General features: G+C 35.2%; 2 protein-coding genes across 3 annotated transcripts; one reads left to right on the forward strand and one right to left on the reverse strand.

The window, feature by feature from the left end:
• Window positions 1-1443: 1443 nt before the first annotated feature.
• LOC111793555 (2-methoxy-6-polyprenyl-1,4-benzoquinol methylase, mitochondrial-like) lies at window positions 1444-11163 on the forward strand. Of its 2 annotated transcripts, none has more exons than XM_023675486.1 (10): window positions 1444-1619; window positions 1934-2029; window positions 4782-4908; window positions 5025-5086; window positions 5732-5890; window positions 5980-6124; window positions 7628-7699; window positions 9046-9154; window positions 10546-10663; window positions 10888-11163. In XM_023675486.1, exons 2-9 carry the CDS (start codon window positions 1936-1938, stop codon window positions 10645-10647), a joined length of 870 nt encoding a protein of 289 aa, XP_023531254.1. In that variant the 5' UTR covers window positions 1444-1619; window positions 1934-1935; the 3' UTR covers window positions 10648-10663; window positions 10888-11163. The 2 variants fall into 2 exon arrangements, with proteins under 2 accessions (XP_023531254.1, XP_023531255.1); XM_023675487.1 differs by having other exon boundaries at window positions 10895-11163.
• Window positions 11164-11362: 199 nt separating this feature from the next.
• LOC111793554 (ankyrin repeat-containing protein At5g02620-like) lies at window positions 11363-15625 on the reverse strand. Its single transcript, XM_023675485.1, has 3 exons — window positions 14712-15625; window positions 13645-14054; window positions 11363-12693 (listed from the first exon to the last, which is right to left on the reverse strand). Exons 1-3 carry the CDS (start codon window positions 15166-15168, stop codon window positions 11830-11832), a joined length of 1731 nt encoding a protein of 576 aa, XP_023531253.1. The 5' UTR covers window positions 15169-15625; the 3' UTR covers window positions 11363-11829.
• Between the last annotated feature and the right edge of the window lie 2000 nt (window positions 15626-17625).

A 17625-nucleotide genomic window follows, 5' to 3' on the forward strand; every position in this document is an offset into this window, starting at 1 on the left:
GTTCTTTTTGGGCTTAATATGCTATTTTGATCTTTAAGTTTTGTTTGGTTTCCATTGTTTTAGAAGATTTAGTTTTGTTTCTGTTTCTTTTACTGGAAAAAATGGAACTGAATGATAGAATGATGATGTGAAAGTTGGAGTGTCTTGCAAGGGAGTTCGTTTTATTTGTGTTTTTTTTAGGTAAGGTCGGAAGACTCGCTTGTTTTATTGAAATTCAAAATATAGCATTGCTTGGCGAATCGAAGTTTTCTCAATTTTAAGTTGTCGAGCTTCGTCCCCAAAATTTTTATTCAATAGGGCGAGAGAGCTTTTGCTTACTTGCTTAACCGTGCGGAAGGTGTATCTTTGACTTTTGTTGTGGTTTTTTTTTTGTTCAAAAAAACCTATTTGTGACTCGACTCTTTCTGGGAAATTTTGTATTGGTTGCGGAGGAGAACAAAGCATTGTTTGTAAGAGTGTGAAGACCTCTTTTTAGCATATGTGTTCTAAAAACTTTGAAGGGAAGTTCGAAAGAGAGTCTGAAGAGTATAATATCTGCTTGCAGTGGTGGGCTTGAGTTGTTACAAATGGTAATAGAGCCAACCCTGTGCGATGTGGCAGTGAGGAGGCTGACCCTGAAGGGGTGGATTGGGGCTCTACATCGATTAGAGAACAGAACAATTGCTAGTGAGGATGCTGAAACCTGAAAGGAGGTGGATTGTGAGATCCCACATCGGTTGGAGAGGAGACCTAAACATTATTTATAAGAGTGAGGAGACCTCTCCCTAGTAGATGCGTTTTAAAAACCTTGATGAAAAGTCCGAAAAAGAAAGCCTAAAGAACACAATGTTTGCTAACGGTAAGCTTAAGCTGTTACAATTTCCTCAAGGAAAGACTTAGTCTTATCAAACAAATTGAGTTGTCGAAGTGGAATTTTCGATACAAATTCACAAATATGAACATGAAACTTGAGACTATGATCTCGAGGTACTTTAATCATCAAAATTTGAGACTATGATTCTTGACGTACTTTAATCATTAAACTATGTTCGAGTTCGTAGAAATGTAACATAATTGAGATAGAATAAGAGATATTTTATATTTCATAAGATTTTGAGAATGGTACTTAAATGGTTGCAACTTTTGTTCATAGGTTTTTATTTATGTTCGCTATCGTGAACATAATTCACTCGTTAAAACATCATTTACCTCTATGTACCTCTCACCCCACTGCTTACTGCACTAACGAGCATCGTCAATAGTTTTCATAAGTATATTTTCAACGTTTATTTATAATGATTATCTATTTACAAAAAAATTAAACCCTTAATTTAAAAAGAATTAATTATTTGAAAAAGATTGATACCAATATTAATTTATAATTTTATTAATACAATCTTAAAAATTGATTTTTGTCTTTTTTTTTTCTTTTAATTTATATTTTTAAAAATAATATTAAAAAAATAGAGTTACCGAACGGTCCAGGAAGAACCGCTCACAGGGTTCCCGTCCGATTCAGGCGTCTCTCCTTCTCACCGTCTCCACTGATTCGTCTCTCTGAAATTCAAGTTTCATCTCCGATATACACAATTGAATCTTCAGCCCTTCTTCATCAGTCCCTTTCGATTTTTAGTTGCAAGGTAAATATGCCAATGGCGCAATTGTTTTTATTTGATTTTTCAATTCTTTTTGTAATGAATTTCTGTTTCTCAATCATTCGTTCGAAACTGAAATGGAGCGGAAATAGAGTTCACTGATGCTGGTTCGATTCAGAACTATTCGTAAATTAGGATATTCAATTCGGTTTGCCAATAGCAAGATTCAAATCAAAGCTACTATTTCATTTCTATTGTCTTCTATTCTTCAAATTTTTGTATGAATTCGATTATTTATGAATGCATGTTCTTTAGTTGGACCTTCGAGATTTTAATTTTTGTTTGTTTCTATATTGCAGTCATGGCTTTGCGTTTAGTGACTAGAAGGATTGGAAGTAAATTGTTTCCAATGTTTTCTTCTGCCAATCATTTACATTCACATGCTACAAGTTTTGGTTGGTTCCTCTCCCTCTCTCTCGCATTAGATCAAGGGATTTGGAGCTCTATCTATACTTGATTTTGAAGTGTCAATATTAATAATGTATCTCAATAGTTGTTAACGCTGCTGCAACTAGGAGTTACATACCTTTATTGTTAGCAAACAATCTTCTAGTTTTCAAAATAGTATATAATATTTTTGTTGGTGAAACAATAAGGTTCTTAGGATTTATTGCTATGTAGAATTGGTTCAAGACTGAGGAATTTAGCTTCCACGATGTTATACCATTTTTAAATTTAAGATAATCATTTTTTCTATTTGGGAAGAATTCCCTTAAAATAGGCTTTGGAATTTGGGGATGAAAGGGAGGAGAAAAGGCTGCAGAACTGGAAGGATGATTGTTCTCTAAAGGTCGACTATTTTAGTTCAACCTGTCCTTGTATATTTTAAAAGTTCATCTCGGGGTATATATATATATTTTTAAATATTTTTTCAAGACTGTGTTAATATCCTTATTTTAAATAAATCCATTTATCAAGGAGTATGAGAAATAGATAAGATTTATGGAGCTTTACTAATTTTCTTTTTTTGTTCAATGGCTAAACTGATATTGAGTTTCTAAATGTGATGTCCCACATTGGTTGGGGAGGAGAACAAAACACCCTTCATAAGGGAGTGAAAACCTTCCCCTAGCAGACGCGTTTTAAAGCCCGAAAGGGAAAACCCAAAGAGGACAATATCTGCTAGCGGTGGATCTGGGACGTTACAAATGGTTTCAGAGCTAGACACCGGACGATGTGCCAGCCTTCTTGCTGTTCCCCGAAGGGGGGTAGACACGAGGCAGTGTGCCAGTAAGGACGCTGGGCCCCAAATGGGGGTGGATTTGGTGGGGGTCCCACATCGAATTGGAGAAAGGAACGAGTGCCAGCGAGGACGCTGGGCCCCGAAGGGGGGTGAATTGTGATGTCCCACATTGGTTGGAGAGGAGAACAAAACACCCTTTATAAGGGAGTGGAAAGCTTCCCCTAGTAGACGCGGTTTAAAGCCTTGAGGGGAAGCCCGAAAGGAAAAGCCCAAAGAGGACAATATCTGCTAGCGGTGGATCTGGGACGTTACACTAAACTTTTTTGCCTAGATATTCAAAAGGTAGTTTTGTGCTACTTGAAGAAGCTACTATCACTATGTTTTCTGATATAATGATTTAAATTTATATTGCTTTATATACTGAATTTTCACATTTTATATAAATTGAATACTATTAAATTTTATTTTATCTTGAATTTTAGTAGTTTATGGCACAAAATTTTATTTTTCTCCAAATATAGAATTTTTAAATTGTTATACTAAATTTTTTAGTAATAGCGAGACATTGTCTACATATATTTATTGAAGGGAAGTTTACTGTCTACTTGATATGCTAGCATTTAACTAATGACGGTTAATTTTGAGTGATCGAAGCTTGTTTTAGATTTCAAACCAGTTTGATGTGAACTTAAAGTAACTTGGAAAGAGAGAGTGGTTTTTTAGTGAACTCAAAGTAACTTGGAAAGAGAGTGAGATAGCAAAAGATGCACGTTGGAAAGAGAGGGTGTTTTTTCTTTGAAGTCCATGGCCAATATGCTAAGCAAGAGCTCTGCAGATGGTGAAGTTTGTTGCAATGTGTCTATGGATGCTATCTGGAAGTCTAATGTCTCTAAAAAGATAAAAAGTGTTTTGATGGATTTTTTCTTTGGAGAAGCTAAATACTTATGATAGGCTCCAATGAGAATGCTGAGTCGGTATTTTATATCATGCTGGTTCATTTTATATTAGAGAGATGGGAAAATGGAAGGCACCTGTTCTTTGATTTCCCTTCGCTGCAACGTGGTGGTACATGCTTTTCAATATTTTGAAGCTTTTGTTTTTTTTTTCTTCTCAATGGAAGTTTAAAAAAGTTCAGTATTTCAGCATATATATATATATATATATATATATGTACATATATATAAGCTTTCAAGGGGTTTCCGTTGTCTTAAAAGACTATTTAGGCTTATGCATTGAAGCTTGCCTCGAGACAAGACTCTAACTCTTAGCCTCGAGACTTATGCCTTGTTTGGACCATAAGAAGCTTACGACTTTTACAGGGGAGACTTATGCCTCTATTAAAAACACATTGAGGCTTAAGTCTCTAAACCTCGTATATTGATTAGAAAAATAATATTCATTTTCCTTATTCTTTGAAATATAAAGGTTTAAATTGTAACAGTTAAAAACTATGACTACCTTTTGTACTTGGGCTTTAAAAATATTGAAGAGGAAAAACATCAAGCCTTCCTTTAACCTATTAAACATTGGATTTTTTTTCTTTTCCTGAAAACAATGTTGATGGTCTATTCCAATTAATTAAGAGGACTTTCTTTTGTGGTCATATGAGATTTTTATGGTTCAGTGTGGTGGCTAGTCTTCTATGGAATCTATGGAACGAGATGAATACAAGAACCTTCCAAGGGGAAGATTCTTCTAGGGATGTTTCTGGGTTCTTGTTAATTCTCATGCTTCTAAACGTTGTTATACTGATTTTTGTAAATTTTGGTTTTTCTCAAATTTCTGCCAATTGGTAGTCTTTTTTGTGACTTGGCTCTACGGGGATACCTCATCTCCATTTTCGTACATCCTTCGTTTGATCAATACAAGTCTTTTTCTAATATAAAATGTAACTTTAATTTCTTGTCTTAAGCCTCTTTTATATATAAATATGAGAAAAAATTGTCTATGGGTACTTTTTGCAGGATTCAAAGAAGTGCCTGAAGAGGAAAAAAGCCGACTAGTTGGTAATGTCTTCAGCAATGTTGCTTCAAACTATGATCTGATGAATGATTTGATGAGTGCTGGATTGCATAGATTGTGGAAAGACAGGTGCGACTCTTTGAACTGGAATTTCATTCCCTCACACGCAGAAAGCATACGTTCCTCTCTCTCTCTCTCTCTCTCTCTCTCTCTCTCTCTCTTAATGTTTTTGCTAAATATTATAGACTCGTTTCCAAGCTAAATCCTTTTCCTGGAATGAAGCATCTTGATGTTGCTGGTGGTACAGGTATGTAAGTTATTTTATTTTTATGTTGTGATGTCAATTCTAACTTTGATTAAGAAGAGACATTTTAGTTTTGGCTACATCGTTTGCAAAGATTCTATACTTTGTTTTTGAGCCTATTAATTTGTGTTGATTTGGAAACTTTTTAAGTTCTGAAGTACAAGATCAATTGCTGGTAGCCAATTACCATGCATGTGCCTAGTGGTTAGTGGTCATTCAAGTCTGTAAAAGAAGCAAAGAGCTTAGTGGTCTGTGGTCATTCAAATCTGCGAAAAAAGTAAGGAGCTTAGAGGGGGTGGGTTCAAATCCTGGTGCACCTTAAAGAATAGTAGTAGAATATGGTTTTGTTCAAAGTGAATTATAAGTACAAATGCTTTGTAATCCTCTGATAGCCTGTGTTTTTTTTTTTTTTATTAAAAAACAATCTAAATTTCTTTTGTTTCAAGAATCTCGTGTGGGTGCAAATGTTTGTTTGGTTATCTTCCATTTGTAACCTATTTGAAGCTGTTGATGGAATTTTTCTTTAGATGCAAGTAACCTTGAATATTAAAACGGTATCTACTTACTCATCACATGAACTTGTTTCCCTTTTGTGCTTAAAAGATGTGACAATTATTAGATGTTATATTAATTTCTCACATATTGCAGGTGATGTTGCTTTCAGGATCCTAGAAAGGATTAATGACGTCAAACGTAGAGCAATGCAAGATGTTCGGGAAGATGATTTACAGGAACAAACTCAAATATATGTTTGTGACATCAACTCACAGATGTTAAACGTTGGTAAAAAGCGAGCTATTGAGAGAGGTAAATATACAATAAGGCATTGGAACTGTGCATTTTGTAAATGAAATTTGTGGTCAGGAAAACAGTATCACAATGTTTGTAACTTCTAGGTCTGGGAGAAGAAAGTTCTCTAATATGGGTGGAAGGAGATGCAGAAGCTTTACGTTTTCAAGATAATTCAATGGATGGTTACACGATTGCATTTGGAATTAGGAATGTTACTCACATTGAAAAAGTTCTAGATGAGGCTTATAGGTAAACTCTACTTCTCAAGAAATTATCTTCTACATATATTAGATCCTATGGAAAAATGTATTATTTATGCCTGAATAAGGCAAATTCTTGTGTAGAGAAGGGTTGAACCTCTGTGCATAAGGTTGCCTTCAAGTTGAAATCGCCCCCCTTCTAGAGTTTGTCTAGGTGAGATTGAGTCAATTGAGGGTTTCTATGGGGGAACTGATGTCCAATTGATAGAGAATTTTGATGGGAACTCCATGATGTCAGTTCATGAAGGAATATCTTTGTGCTTCGCATGGTGGGAGCATGTTACATCATTTGGATACAAAACGGCATCATCCTAATGAATGTGCTAGAGACTACTTGATCTGACAAATGGTGGTAGGGGATTATCAAGGGACATCCTCTAGAGGTTCTTGCTCAAATGATACAAGTAAATTTTGACCAGAATGTCCGAAGATTACTTTGCTTGTTCTAGAAGAGGTTGAATTCTTCATGACCCAAAGTGGAAGGTTTTACGTATGAGTTGATGAGGTCTAGGATGTCCGTGGCTTGTGGATAATCAAGGATTGAGTAGGTTGTGCTTTTTCCTAGTTTGATAGTTCAAGATCCCAACAATATGAAAACTTTCCTATGTTATTTTTCAAGAAAAAATAACTATCCTCAGCCACATCCACTGGAAGAAACATAATGTAGCCTTGTCTCCTTGTTGGTTTAGTCATTGTTGGAGAAGCTACGCAGATTTGGAGAATCTCTCATTTGTTTGTTGATTTTCCAGGATAGTTATGAGGGATATCTTCAGGCTGTTGTTTTTAACTTGTAGGTATCACTGACTCAACAAACAAGACCCCTTTCTCCAATTCTTTTTTGTCACAAACTCAAGGGTAAGGTCCCATGTAATGTAATTTGTGCATTCTCATGATTTGGGCAGTGTAGATGAAGATATGTCCTAGAGCCTTTCCTACCTTCTATGTCGAGCTTTTTTTGTTATTATTATTATTATTATTATCTTTTATCTTTTATTTTTTAATTGAAACAAACTTCTTAGTGACATTCGAAATTTGAAAAGATATACAGAAAAAAGAAGCATAAAGCATAATACAAAATAAGATACCCTTGACCCACATGAAGCCCATGTAACAAATTTCATTGCTATATAATTAGCAAAAATAGAGGATAAAGAACTTCGTCTAGAGGATTTGGATTCAGTAAAATCAAACCACTGACCAAATGAGGAACTTATTGTCAAAGGGATGCTGAATTCTTTTGAACCATAATCCTATGGGAAGCTCTATCCAAAGATTTTTGCACTTATTCTCTTTTCTGATTCAGTTCTATTAGAGAGTTTGTGTAATAATCTCTCTTAGCACTTGAATAGGGAGATGTCTCATCTTCACCTTCTCTCCTTTGATAACAATTATTTTTCTTTTCCCAAACAAAGTTGTCTAAGAAAATGTTTCATGTTTGTCTCTTGCTTTTCTTTGGAAATGTTTTTTTAATTACTAAATGTGTTTGTTACAGGGTTCTAAGACGAGGAGGAAGATTCCTTTGCCTTGAGCTAAGCCATGTTGAAGCTCCTATATTTAAGGAATTGTATGTAACTTCCACACTTTTACTTGGGAAAAATTCAATATTTCATCATTTAATTTATCCGTCTACAAACTCGAACTATGTGATGAACTTGAATTTATTTGTCTATTATTTATTTATTTTTGACAAGAAATAAAATTTTTCATTGAATAAATGAAAGAAACTAGTGCTCAAAGGATACAAACTCCACAAGGGAGTGAAAAAAAAAAAAAAAAAAAAAAAAAAANAAAGAACAAACTTTATGAAAAACTTGAGACTTGAACTTAACTTGAAACTTTGAAAACCTCCCAACTGAGAGAGATGAAGCTGAAAGAACCGTTGAGAAGCTTGCAAAGAATGGTCTTTTGCTGAATGGATAACTCCTCCTGTTAAGAGTGCCCCGAGAAAACACCACTCAAACTGGGTTTAATAAAGAAAACTTTGATAGAGCCCATACAACAGAATACTATTGAAATATAAAGTATATAAGAACTAAAATAGAACTCAGGTAGTTGATTTACTAGGAATCACACTCGAGCATAAACCAACTAAACAATTGCTTACTTCATTCTTTCCTCCTCACTCTATTCATTACAACTCCCCACTGATATCTTCCCCAACTAATAACTAATATTCCTTTTAATACCTTAGTGACATTCCTGATCGCTCATTATATATATATATATATATATATATATATATATATATATATATATATATATATATATGTATGTATGTATATATAAACTAATGACATTCCAGTTAGATTTTTTATTACAAAGTCCTTTATAAGGAGCACTCCAATTAGAGACATTAAACTGCAAGTATAATATGTTCATTGAAAAGAAATCTCAAAAGGCCTATAGTTTGTACAGCATTCAGGCCTTTTCTTACGACCAGCTGGGAAGGATTTCATTCATCTAAATACTTTTATCTATTGTTTCATGCAACCAAATTTATTGTTTCATCTCTGTTGTTCTTTTGGGTGTTGTGCTTTTCTAAAACTTTTTATTTCCTACTGAGGTACATATGTGCATATATACATTTGCTAATAAGATTAAATTACTATTGTTTGACATAAGTATATTAAGGTAGTTCAGTTCCTTTTTGCTAATTTTTATACTTTGTGGAATTCTTTTTTGTGATTCTGTTTATCTTTACTCTGAATTAAATTACTGTTCTTTTTTTAATTGCCCTCTTAATCAAGCCCTTGGTAGCCTGAATTCTCTAACTTCAAATTGATTTGCTTTTTTTCAATATGTTCCCAACCTAGGATGTACTCTAGATATTATTATGAGTTTCTTTTAGCTGTTAGGTTTGGTGCTTATATCGAAACAAGTTTTAACTTGAATTTCCATCTTCTGGTGCAGATATGACTATTATTCGTTTTCTGTAATTCCAGCTGTTGGAGAGCTGGTTGTAGGTGATCGAGAATCTTATCAATACTTAGTGGAAAGCATCCGTCGATTTCCCTCACAGGTCACAGTCCTTTCCTCTTTTCTCTTTTTTCTCGGACAAGAAACATGATTTTAATTGAAGTTGTGAAAAGTTGCCATCAATTCTGTATGTGCTGTTTAAAAATTTCAAGAATGCCTCCAATTAGAGTTCAACTACAGAAGTAATACCATCACATATCAGGGTCGACATTAAGTGCGTTGGAACTTAGCTAAATCAATCACATCCATCCAGGTGTTACTTATTCACTAAGATCTGATTATTTCGCTCTGACCATAAACTCCAAGTAACAGTTTTTGATTGCATTCAGCCATTAGATCTTAGCTTTTTCTTTGACATTGTGGCCGTCTAGTTCTTCTTAGCAGATGAGTGTTAGGCCCCCCAATTAAAAAAATATTACCAAGGGCAAGAAGAATAAATCGCTTTTGACAAGTTTGTAAGAGGAATGTTGAGATAAGGGACCATCAGTATTGTAGGGGCGAATTGGGGGGGGCGGTGGGAGCGTATTGGGTATTTAGGATTGAGCTTTGTGTTTCGTCTTTATGATTTTCATTTTATTGTTTTCGACTTGAAAAAGGAAGGGAGAGTTTACGAGCCCTCTTCATTTAGCTAGAAGTTTTGTATTGCCTTAGGACAAGACATTTTCCTCTGAATATCAATATATTGTAAGGAGATACCTTACAATTGGTATAGAAGCATCATCCCGGGGAGGTTTGCCAAGATGGCACAAAAACAAAAAGAGGAACAATTGGATGTTCCGGATCATGAACTAGGGGAGATGAAAATGGAGATTGGGAACATCCAAGAGAATGTTACGAGAATACCTAGAATCGAAGAAGCGCTGGCATCACTGGCGAGATCAATACCATTCGGGAACTTCGAGGTCTTTAAATGATCGACGATGAATTATATTTGGAGGGTATGAAGGCTGACACAAAAAAAAATATGTGGAGAAAATAATTTGTTAGAGGAACAAGTCATTGACCATGTTCAGCTAGATTACTTTTGCCATAGGATATTCTCAAGTGTTGGAAGATATCTCGATTGTTGATCGTTTGAACAAGGCACCCCATTTGCTTGCTATCAAACCTCCTTCCACACCAAATAGTTTTAACTCTCTTTGGTCCGTTCCCTTCCCAGATAGCAATCAATAATACTTCTTACAATTCTCCTTCAATAAGCAAGTTCTAATTCCTGTTTGATTAAAATTAAGGGATCTTACTTAAATAGATCTAGAACAATGCATCCTTTCCTCCATGGTTTAGTGGGTTGGCCATGGGTGTAATGCAAGGGGTCGGGCTCCAACACTTGGGTTATTAAACAAAATCGAACAAGATATCGTTAGTTTGTTCGTATTATTTTTTGCCGAGCCCTCACAACTGTGTTCTTCATTGATGTTGATTGGTGGGATGCAGGAGAAATTTGCTTCCATGATCGTTGAAGCAGGCTTCGAGAAGGTCGAGTACGAAAATCTTGTTGGAGGAGTGGTTGCTATCCATTCAGGCTTGAAACTTTAGAAGCAGGCTTCAAGAGGTTACTTCACTTTTGCTAATCTTCTCATCAAATAAAATATAGCCAAATTTCTTATAACTATCTATAGCTTTTCTTGCTCTTTTTTTTTTTTTTTTTTTTTTTTTTTTTTTTTTTTTTTTTTTTTTTTTTTTTTTTTTTTTTTTTTNTTTTTTTCTTTTTCTTATTATTAATGTTAATTGATTTTATTTTATTCCATTTAATATATATTGAATGTTTATTGAAAGGGTAAAGGCAGAGCATGCAGGGATATACTTGTCAATGACAAAATTCAAGGAAGACGTGTAGGGCATATTCCGTTTATCTTTTGAACCCACTTGACGTTTCGATTTAGTTGAGTTAGTGATTCGAGCAACTTGAGTAGAGTTCACAACCCAGTTCTCTTATCTTTGGGTTGAGTTGGATTGTCATATGTCTTTTTTAATTATTTAAAAAATCCTACTCTTATCACTCAAATATCATTTATAAATCACGCATCATGAACATTAGTTATTAACGTTAAATATTTTTATCTTTTTTAAAACAGGGTAGGATTAGGTCTCGAGCTAGTTAGATTGACCTGACATAAAAATATGTCAACACACGACTCAAACCGAATTTTTAGAAACAAAAAACAATCAACCGTTATAGTTTGGATCGCTGTTATAAATTTGAAGATTTGATAATCAAAATCCTTTTGAGAGATTGATGAAGAACACCAAGTGAAAACTGAAATTCAGGCATTCAAATTTCCTTATGATATGATGATATACACGAAAATTGTAGCAGACAGTAGACATAATATTTCTCTATACCCAGTATTTGATGCTATGAAGAAGATTCAATGGAGTATCTACATACCCAGTACGTGTCGGTATCGATCACTGGTGAACTCGCTACACGCATCGGCCTCGACACCCTCGTCTGGTCTATACATATATATATATAACAACTGATCTGTTACCATACTCTAATATCTTGATATGATCAGCTGCATTGAACTTCTATAATTTGTTACCCTCATTATGCAAAAAGATAGTAGGATGACCTTACCGATGTTTCGTACGGTCGAGTAATCCACGTTCCCGTTACATGTCTTCAGCATCATATGGCTTAGCCGTACGAGACCTAAGATCAAACCATCACCTGGGAATAGACGTGTCTTTTCTTCTATATCGATATCAGTCACCTTAAAGTGCATACATCCGTTTGTATTCGTTATTCAACAACTCTGATTCTGATGCAACCATAGACATGGAATAAGAACGAGATCGGCTCTCGCCTCGTTGTATACTTCTCAATTTAGCCTCTTCCATCCTGTGTTGAATGACACAATAGCACATCGAGCCAATCGTTGTAAGCATTATCGTGCTACCGATCACGGTTGCACATATGGCAAGCCATTTGTGGTTCGAACCAACAACCACATAAGTGATTGAAATGAAGGCAACAGAAATGAAGAGACAAGCCAACCACATGAGCTTGTTAATCACAAAAACAAGCTGTCTCTTTGCCTTCTGTTCAATCACAACTACAGATGTCTGAACAACAACAACCGCCAGGGATATGAACAACGCCAAACTGTCCGAAACCATAAAAATGATGAACGCTGCGTTCGTAGCGATATGCGCTTGTCCGAGACTAAAACCCTTTGTGTCCTGCTCAACGAACTGGCCAGGGACGGTGAATATGGCAGCAAAAGCAACAGTAGCAATGAGAACAGCCACGACAGTTGCGGAGTTTATAGCATTGTTGAGGCCGCTTATGTGAAGTTTCTTTAATCTTTTTGCAATTCTCTGAACTCGAACACCCGTCTGGCGGGTCTGCTGTAGTTGGGATTCGACATCGTGCTTAATGTCGCAAACCGTTTGCTTAAGTTGCTTGGCTGCACTTGGGGGTTTCCCCTGGTCTTTGGAATTGACTGCCCCTGCTTCCTTCAAGATGGTTACAAGTTCTGAAGATCCAAATTTTTCAGCAATGTCAAGTGGGGTATCTCCATTCTTGTTGTTGGAGTTGATGTTGATACCATTGATAGATAATAAGCAATGAACATTCTGCAAAGATATGAAGATCTCAAAATAAGACCAAGACCGAGCACGAGAATCAAACATCGAAACTGAACTTTTTCTTCCATTTAGACATACAAAATCGACATCAGCATTAAAACTTGATACAGAAAAGATCGAAAACGAAAGTTTCCTGATTTTTCTCTTCTTCCTATGCACCAATCGTTTCTAGATAGTCGTTTGTGGCAGACATTTAAGAGTTCAAGGATACGGTTGACAGTCCAGCACGTAAGATTTGGCGGCGATTGTTGAGCTCCCTATGAGTTATTTGAGTGTTTCGCTCGGCCATAATATGGGAGCCTATGTCAAAAAGATCATAGGAAACGTAGCATCTTTGTTCTGGAAAGAAGACGTTGAGGGGGAGCCCGAAAGGGAAAGCTTGAAAGATGCTACGTTTATTTTGTTCGTGTTCCAGGATAAAGAGGACAATATCTACGTGTAACCTTGAGGGGAAACCCGAAAAGGAAAGCCGAAAGAAGACAATATCTACTAGCGGTGACTTGAGCCAGAAATCTGAAAACAGTTGTCGGAAAGAAATGAACAAGGGAAGTCTTGGTAGGAACTTACTTAGAAAGGACATTTCTCTTTGACTAAATGGTTTTGGTACCTCTTTTAAGCTTGACACTTCATGACATGGGTAACTTGCACGAGGAATGGAACTCGTAATGCCGACTCTCGAACGATAATGGGAGAACAAACTGGGAGTTTCAATAAGGTTAGGTTCTTTTCTTGGCAGGTAGTGACCCGATACTATAGATATCGTACAAGGTTCGCCGCTCTCAGGTTTCAGTCCAAACTGGGAGGGTCGACTTTTTGTCATTTTCAATCTTCAAACGTGGTAAATATCCATACCAAATCAAACAAATCAAAGAAAAATTTGCATCTATCGAATACTTTTTGCAGGCTAAGAACACGAACAAAATAAATTATTTATAATACCTCGGTACGTCTCTTGGATACAGCAATATGTAACGCAGTATTTCCCTTGTTATCTTCCAGTGTCAAAACCGAAGGATCGGGCCTTAGTAACTCCATCACAATCCTCTCGTTCTGCCCTTTTACAGCCATGTGCAGCGGGGTTTGGCCCTTCTTGTCAGTTCGGAAACCGAGGCTCGGGTCCTTACTTACCAATAATTTTACTACTTCAACATGGCCCATTCTAGCAGCCGAATGAAGGACAGTCTTACCATTGTTTCGAGCTATCTTAGTAAGTTCCGAGTCTGCTTCAAGAAGAAGATTTACCACATCAATGTGCCCTTGCATAGCCGCCGTATGCAAAGCGGTCGAGTTCACCGAGTCTGTGGTCATAGCCAAGTTGGGGAATACTTCGAGAAGTTCTTGCAAAACCCCTGCACCATTTGTTAAGACAAAACGATATCAAGAACAGACGAAAACAACACAGAAGGCTGATACCACCGAGCAATCTGATATTCAAGATTACGCCTTATATCGAAATATTCGAATCACATCTCTTTAACAAACTTCACTTTCAAAATGTATGACTTTAGCAATATATATCTCTTTGAATGCCCAAATTCAAATAAGTTTGACATATGTTCATGAGAAGAGTCAAAGAGATACGTCAACCTCGAGATACTTTACTCCTAACCCCACAAGGTTCCAGACAGAGCTTAACCCGAGTCTACGTTAAGGACGATCGGTCTTTTCTTTCGATGTGTAATCAGAGTGTAGCACCTCTCTTTATGGGTCTTAACAAAAAGTCGAATTCTAACTCGTATTCAATTCATTCAACTAACTTCGATACGTAATCTATTACGCTCAACAAGTACGTGAACGTGTTACTCAAACTAAGGTGTTCGTGCTTTATAGAGCTCTTCAACAATCATTATCGAGATGCAAGTCTACAATAAAAGGTCAGCTATCCTACATAAACAGACATTTATTAAGCAATTGATATCCCTAAAGTCATGATCATTAAGAACATGATATCATATGATTGAATGTGATATCTACTTGCAACAGATGAATACAATAGACATTCTTACTGAGATGGCCGTGCTTCGCTGCAACGTGGAAGGCATCGAATCCATTTCTAGCAGCCATAAAAGCAGTCTCAAGGTCCAAATATTTCAACATCTCTGCAACGACGAAGTCATGTCCATTTTCAGCAGCTGCATAAAGCGGAGTCTCGCCTTCGAGATTTTGCTTCGACATTAAACCATTTGACTCATTTCTATCATTACAATTCAGAAGAATCTCTTTGATTCTTGATAAATTTCCACTTCTTGCTGCTAAGTGAAGTGGAGAATCGCCTCGTTTTCCAGGCGATTCTCTCGTCTTCTTCCTCTCGCCTCCCATGAAACTCAGCTGCCTCTCCATCACCATACGAAAGCTCTTCTGCTTCTCCATGAACCCTCTAAAGCTTTTCTGCTTCTCCATGACTACACGAGTGCTTGGCTGCTTCTCTAGCGATATCTCTTTCAAACTATTCTCCATGATCATATTCAGAAGAACATCGAGCAACTAAGATTACAATAAATCTGAACTAAACCACCGATCGATTCTCAATTACTTGAAACCACGATTCTCAGATCGATTAACTTAGGAACCAATAGATGAAAATCAACAATCCACGAAACCAAATAGCTCAAGAACACGAAAACAGAGCAAAATCAAACATCCATAGCTCGGGCGGGAGGTTCCAACCCCAAAATCCGTATCAATAAACGAAACCCAGATAGAGAAATCAACAAAAACAGAGCAAAATCCACCAAATAAACGAAACCCAGATGAGAAAAAGCAAGAAAAAGTCAGATAATGGTTCGATGAAGGGGAAAAACGTTACCGACCCAAGAGCGAGGATGAAAAATGAAAGAAGGGGAGAGAGAAGAGGGTTTGTTCTTGTGTGTGTGTGTGTGTGTTTTTTTTTAATGGAATCGAATAATCCAAAGAGTAAAAGAGAAAAGAAAAAGGGGAGAAAGAGAGTAAAAACATATGAACAAACATCCAAAAACGCACTACAGAGTGACCACCACCACCACCACAATCGCAGCCACCATTGCTACACGTATCTCTCTCTCTCTCCTGCTGGTGTGGTACTGTAGCGTCAATTTGGTGAGCCAAACACGCTCTCTTTCAAGAAACAAGCGGAATTGAATTCATGGGAAGGCAACTTATCATGATCTTCATAACCATGTTTTAGTAAGTGTTCTTGTTTTTCTAATGTGCCTAACAATTTTGATGAGTGTGTTTGTAGCTAGTTTTGATCTAAGTATGGTTTTTGTTAAGAACGGTGGTCAATGTGTATCACAAAATCACTTAATTTAAGATTTAGAAGTATGACCGTAATATCTCACATCGATTGGAGACGAGAACGAAACACCTCCCAAGCAGACGTATTTTAAAAATTTTATTTCGAGAGATAAATCTCGGTATTTTAACTCAAGCTTCAAAAGCACTTCAACTACAAACTCCTTTAAAGCTTTTCTAGCTTGCTTTAATATAACTTTATATTTTGTCTAAAAAATATATTTTTAATTTTTTAAAAATGTTAATAATACCTTGAATTTTTAAAAAAACGTTAACAAAAAAAAAAAAAAACATTCTTACTATTAATTTTGGATGAAACCCGTTAGTATTTTATTTTAAAAATACATTTAAACTTTAAAATGTTTCATTAATACTTATTACCATCCGTACTATGTTTAAAAAATACTCATGAAAATTTAAAGTACTGTATATAAAAAAAAAATTAAATTTTTTTTTTATTGTCAGAACAAAAATTGTCTATCGACACTTCATAGATTATCTCCAAATTTTTTAATGTTATTTTTTAAAGTTCATAATATTCTTAAGACGGGTTAATAATGCTAAAATTATTTTTGAAGTTTTTTAAAAAGTTGAAGGGTATTAATGAAAATTTTGAAATCTTAAACGTATTTTTTTAAATACTTTTTAAAGTTAGAAGGGTAACCCTTTTAAAAGTTAATGGTATTTTTTAAACGTCCAAAACCAGCTATAAGGGTATTTTTGGAATTTTCTTTTTAAAAGTTTAGTGGTATTATTGAAAAATGGTAAATATAAATATTATGTATACAAGGGATAGCATGTGAAATTATTAAAATATTATGTCGGTTTAATTATTGATATTGTATTTTTAAAGAAAAAAAAGTATTTATTTAATAAAAATGAATATATAAGGTGCAATTTTCTTTTTACAATTTCAATTATTTTTTATTTTTTTTTTTTGAAAAAGGTTATAATAATTATTGAATCTCATAATTTCAAAAAGCAAAGAAAAACTAATTATATAAATTCCAACTACTTTCATAATTTATATATTTAAAAAAGCACTTTGAAATTTGCAATAATTATTAATATTTTCTAAATAAAATACTTTTAATAATTATTGTGAATATTTTTCACGATTTATTTCATTATTTTTATCGATATGAGAATAGCGGAAAAATCTCGTTTAGATATAATTTAAATTTATTCGTGTAATCCTCCTTTACTCTGACATCACAATATCGTATTTTTTTTCTTTAATCTTTAATTGTCGTCGTCTATCTTTAACGACTACATTCATATCTTGAATCACTTTAGGAATAAATTGACAAACAAAGCATGACAAGTATTTTTTTGAGAGCGGAGAGGAAAAAGGCACACAAAAACAATCAAGTAAGAAATAACGTAAAGTTTATAACAAAATAAGAAAAATAGAACAATGGCGTAATCTAGCCTGTAGATACCCTAAGACTGGTTCTATGGCCATTGTCATGATGTTGTCATCATCTGTATAGGGGTACCTTACGTTTACGTGGAAGGTAAGAGTAGCACATGACTTGAGTATTTTAGAAAATAATCTAAGTATCACCACTATTGGAGTAACAAAAATGCAAACATATGCAACATGGTGGGACCTATCCTTTTAACATATCATAGTACGGAGTTAGGTAG

This window comes from Cucurbita pepo, chromosome LG04, assembly GCF_002806865.2.
Source record: "Cucurbita pepo subsp. pepo cultivar mu-cu-16 chromosome LG04, ASM280686v2, whole genome shotgun sequence".
Lineage (NCBI taxonomy): Eukaryota > Viridiplantae > Streptophyta > Magnoliopsida > Cucurbitales > Cucurbitaceae > Cucurbita > Cucurbita pepo.